Source organism: Gekko japonicus, unplaced genomic scaffold (assembly GCF_001447785.1).
Source record: "Gekko japonicus isolate JY-2015 unplaced genomic scaffold, Gekko_japonicus_V1.1 scaffold223, whole genome shotgun sequence".
Classification (NCBI taxonomy): domain Eukaryota; kingdom Metazoa; phylum Chordata; class Lepidosauria; order Squamata; family Gekkonidae; genus Gekko; species Gekko japonicus.
The window spans coordinates 1,220,854-1,225,777 of NW_015175977.1; the positions used below are offsets into that span (position 1 = coordinate 1,220,854).

Here is a 4,924-nt window from a genome sequence, read left to right on the forward strand (position 1 = left end):
ACTACTTTCTTATCATTTAAGAATTTTGAGTGAAATGCAAACCTGAGAAGATAGTGACAGAGCCTGCAGAAACCACAGTTGGCCCCTCTGAAGCAGAAGAGGAGGATAGCTGGCAAGTGCTTGCAACAGCACTCTTTGCACCTGGCTCAGATAAGAAGAACTGCAAGCTGAAAGTCCTCCTGACTCACCCCCACATGTGACTCATTTAAGGGAGTGACTGCAGCAAAACTTAGCAACCAGGCGAAGAGAGGCCAGGCTACAGGGGAGACGCTCAGCTAGTCCAGAGTTCTAACAGGAGCCTGGACGATTGTGCAGCTGGCTAATTGGTAGCAACATTTAACTCCACACTCTGGGCAGTACTCTTTGTGGAAGCAACAAGTCAGCTTTGTGCTGCTTGCATCCACTCCAGCTCAGCTCTTGCACTTAGACCTCTGGACCCCCTGGCTTTGGACTTGGCTCCGTGTTCCTGGCTCCTGAACCTGGCTTGGCTTTGGACTATGCTTCCGGTTAGTGATTTTGGACTTGACTCAGTGTTTCTGGCTCCTGACCCCGGCTTGGCTTTGGACTTTGCACTGTCTTCTTGACTCCTGACCTTGGCCTGTTCTGGACTCCCTTTTGACTGGCACCCCAGCCCGTGACATATTCTACAGAAAAATACCTAAATTTCAGAGGATTTCAGTTGCTATTTGAACAAGCTGCACTCGAAAATTACTTTTTAAAGTTAAAACTTCAATACAAGTGTTCACTTAACCAACATGAGAGTAAGGTATATTTCCCCTCAAATTTAAATTAAACTAATTTAATTTAAGTTAAATTAATTTAAATATTCTGCTTTTGTTCAGATCAACATCATAATTTAAACATTTAAATTTAAACACAGACCCAGATTTGAACTGGGGAGCATTTGATCTGCCTTTAAACTGTCTGCCACTGTGTTATGTCCATGCCATTTACAAAATATTTTTACAAATTCGTTAACCCTTCAACATTTTGGTGCTATCACCCATCGTCAGAAGGTTTACATTTATTTTAAATATGTTGTTTTTGTGTCTTGCTGGACAAAAAGATAAAGAAAGGTCAATGATTTCATAGCTGGAAAACATGATCTCTTGGCATTTACAGAAACTTTACCTTATGTGATTCTAGTTTTTCTTCTGCTTCAAGACTAGAAGTAGCTTTAGCTGTAGAAAACTCAGATAATTGCTGCTCAGATTCATTCATCAGCTCAATTACATCCTGTCGTACAGTCTGATATTCTTGCCATTGGAAAGAACACCTTAGAAATAAATCATCAGTAAGAAAATTACAAAATGAGTTAACAGCATATAATTGACAAGTGAGGGTCTGTGAAACCCATGCATGGGGAGAATGCAGGTCCTGGCATCCACCGCAGCAGGGCGCGGAGCAGTTCCTGACCGGCCTGCTGTGGCTCCCAGGCTCCACCACACAGGAAAGGAAAGTGAATGCTCCTTACTTTTCGAGGGATTTAAACTCCCCTGTGTATTTTTTTTTTTAATTTTCAGATTTTTCTGCGAACATGGAGAGAGCCCCAAGAGTGCAGAAACATTTCTTTAGCCTCCATGTGGCCTCAATCTGTGGATTTAGATATTTGCAGTTTGTGGCCACAGGTAGCTAATAGAATATAAAGAAATACAGTGTACTATTGTGAGCAAATATCATCAAATGCACTTTTAAGCTTCACTTAAGTCAACTGGAGACATTTAATAACGTGCTTATCTTTCTCACTGAATCAAATGGTACTATAACATTAACATTAAAGTTCACAAATTCACAATAGTATGGGCTAGTCAAATAGCATTCTTTGAGGTGCACATTTGAAATAGACCAGAGCCGCCCTGAGCCTACCTTTGGTGGGGAGGGCAGGTTATAAATTGAATAAATAAAATAAAAATAAAATAAATACAAGCTGATTTGTGCTGATTTGTAAAATCTCAAACAAGTGCAACTGAATAGCACAATGGTTTAGCACTAGAAGACGCCTCTAGACCTAACAATGAAAGCAGATATCTGTCTAGACCAGTAATATATTTCTAGGAGTTGCTCCAGCAACCAGAACTAGGATGAAGCCCTGAACCTGCTATGATTGGCTCATGCTACCATTAGGGTTGCCAACACACACCCCCGGTGGAGGCATGGGTCCTCCACCACCAGGTCCGGAGCCCCACTGCTGATCAGCTGGCCTGAGGGGGGACTTACCAGGAGAAAAAGAGGGAGGCTCTGCCACGTGAAGTGATGTCATCACATCAGCAAGATTAAGGTAGAGGCCATTTTTACCATACAGTTTTTGCCCAAACACCAGAGCATCACCACGATGGCACAGCCTGATGACGTGATTTCTAGTGCATGCTGGAAGTGGCATAGCCAGCTCACTGGCAATGCCACCTGGGCCTTCCTCCACTACTGGTTGCCCAGAGAGACCTGGCAACCCTAGCTACCATATAAGAAGTGACATGCAAGACACCACCAAACAAAATTCCTTCTATAGGATCACTTTACAAGCCAATCAAATCCACCAAAGGACTCTGAAGTACCTGGATTTCAGATAAACAATTCAGACTAGAAAGGTCAGGGCTCATTCTAGACATTTTCCAACTCCCTTCTGAAACAGAACATTGATTTTCTATTCTACCTTGCCATAGAGTATTGGACTAGATTCTGAGAGATCCAGGCTCAAATCCCTACTTGACATGAACTCACTGGGTGATTTGGGCCCTGCCATTTTCATCTGCCTAACCTATCTTACATGTTTGTTATGGAGATGAAATGGAGGAGGGATGAAGGATATATACCACCCAGAGGTCCTTCGAGGAAGGGTGGGATAAACATGTGCTAAATAATAAATAGCCCTGACCTGGAGAGCCCAGGCTTGCCCAATATCATCAGAACCTGGGAGCTAAGGAGGGTCGGCCCTGGCTAGTATTCAGATGGGGGACAACCAAGGAACACCAGGGCTGTAACAGAAGCAGGGAAAGGCAAACCACCTCTGAACATCTCTTGCCTTGAAGACCCTACGTGGCTGCCGTAAGTCAGCTGTGACTTGACAGCACTTTCCACCAGCAAATAATAAATAAATGTTAGAAGGCAAGTCAGGACATCTATTTGCCTGACCACTTGGGTAAGATAAAGATACCTTTCTAGTAATTCTTTCTGCGTCTGTGCTTCTTCGTTTGATTGCATGCCCTTCTCCTCTAAAGTCTCTATGCCCTGTATCAGTTCTTCTCTTTCTGTGCCTTGAATAAATGGCTCCATGTCAGAGATGAGAGTCCGTAGTTCTTCCAGATGGGATTGGAATTGCATTTCAGTGCCAAAAAATTCTACGTGGCTCTTTAGGTTTTCTTCTGAGTTCTCCATGTCAAGGCCATTTCGTGCCAACTGTAGGAATTCATGAGCATCTTCAAGCCAGTCACTAGCAGTCTGAGCAACCTGGTGGTATCTTCGGCACGAACTATATAATTTATTTAACTTATCCTGAAATGATAATGAAAATAGGAATGCAGTAGACAAACCGGTTTTATTTCTGATCTGGCTATTGTATTTCTGCTGGTACAAACGTTACACAGACTTTATCTTCCATTTCATTTGTTCTGAATCACTTTACATGGTGGGGAAGGGGTAGAAATCAATGGTTTGATGTGCAAAATCTCACACAAGGTAAGTGGATGTTTTAAGTATGGAGATGCACATCTGAATTCACACAAACTGTGCATTTCATTGATTGCATATGATAGCATCCACATCTGAATACACGAGTATCCAAAAAAACCATACACACATATTAGGATCTGGTTCATACAGTTCCTATAAAGCAAGGATATCTGAGATATTCTGAATATGCAGAATGATTGTGGTGTTTTAGAGCTAAAGTGGCAGGAAAAGCAGAACCAAAGGACAGGTTCCAAACATGCTTTTATACTGACTCAAAACAAACCCCCTGCTGTCTTTTACTTTAACAATTTTCTCATCATGGCCCATTATTCTATGGAAGCAATTCCCTCTCCCTGAACTTTAACCAAGGATCCTTCTTAAGGGAGTCATTATGTCTCCCTATAAGTAAGGCTACAATCTTAAAGCACACTTCCTTGTCAGTAAGCACCATGGAACTCATGTTTATGATGAGGCTGCTTGCCAGGCACTTTACACAACTAACGGATGTAAAGGAGGAATTAAGGTGACAAGGTTGCTAGATGCAAGAAACCCAGAGAGCATTTGGGATTGTCATACCAACTGTGTTATCAGAGACCTACTAGCAGCCTTGCCAACTAACCTGGAGGGGAAAAAAATGCCCTGTCCCTTAGTAGAGGCTTAATGTGTGAAAATGGGACACTGAAGCTTTTCATGGCATACAGATAAATAACATCACCTCCTACTCAGCTTCTATTAAAGGGGTGGGACAGTTTTTTCTGCATGCCAGCTGGCAACCCTCCCTGACAAAATGCAAGTATTTTCTACACAGAACCCTGACTTTTCTATAAAATACAGTACTCCAACCAGTGGTTTACCGTATCTGCAGAACAGAATTTAAGGCTTAAAACCAGGGTGCTTACTTTATGCTTTCTTTGCTTCTACACTGCCTGTGATGTTTGTGCTGACAATGAAACCCACGCGACCAATGTAACATCTTATTTGGGCCTCAGCAGCTTAACCAAGGTTCTTCTATCCTATATGCTGTTTTGAGGTACATGTCTTTTCACCATACATAAACAATAAAAAGGGTGCACGATGCACTGACCTGCTTTTTGTGTATCGCTTCTTGGACTTCGCCATCAAGTTTACAGAGCTCAGCAAGGCTGTGCTCTAAATCGGCAGATATCAACTCTTTAGCCTTAATATACTTCTCCTTTTCATTATTGCTCAGTGCTGTCATTATCCTCAAGCTGGACTGCACTTCTTCCTGCTGAATTTG

The 4,924-nt window shown here is 42.3% G+C and overlaps 1 protein-coding gene across 1 annotated transcript in view; it reads right to left on the reverse strand.

Annotated features, from left to right (window-relative positions):
* Positions 1-4,924, reverse strand: part of SYNE1 (spectrin repeat containing, nuclear envelope 1) — a 436,861-nt gene that overhangs the window by 212,526 nt on the left and 219,411 nt on the right. Inside the window, exons 74-76 of the mRNA XM_015426162.1 lie at positions 4,751-4,924; positions 3,152-3,489; positions 1,132-1,276 (exon numbers count right to left, since the gene is read on the reverse strand). The exon at positions 4,751-4,924 is cut by the window's right edge and continues 2,026 nt beyond it. Of these exons, the coding sequence (XP_015281648.1) occupies positions 1,132-1,276; positions 3,152-3,489; positions 4,751-4,924 (657 nt within the window). The remainder of the gene's footprint in view (positions 1-1,131; positions 1,277-3,151; positions 3,490-4,750) is intronic.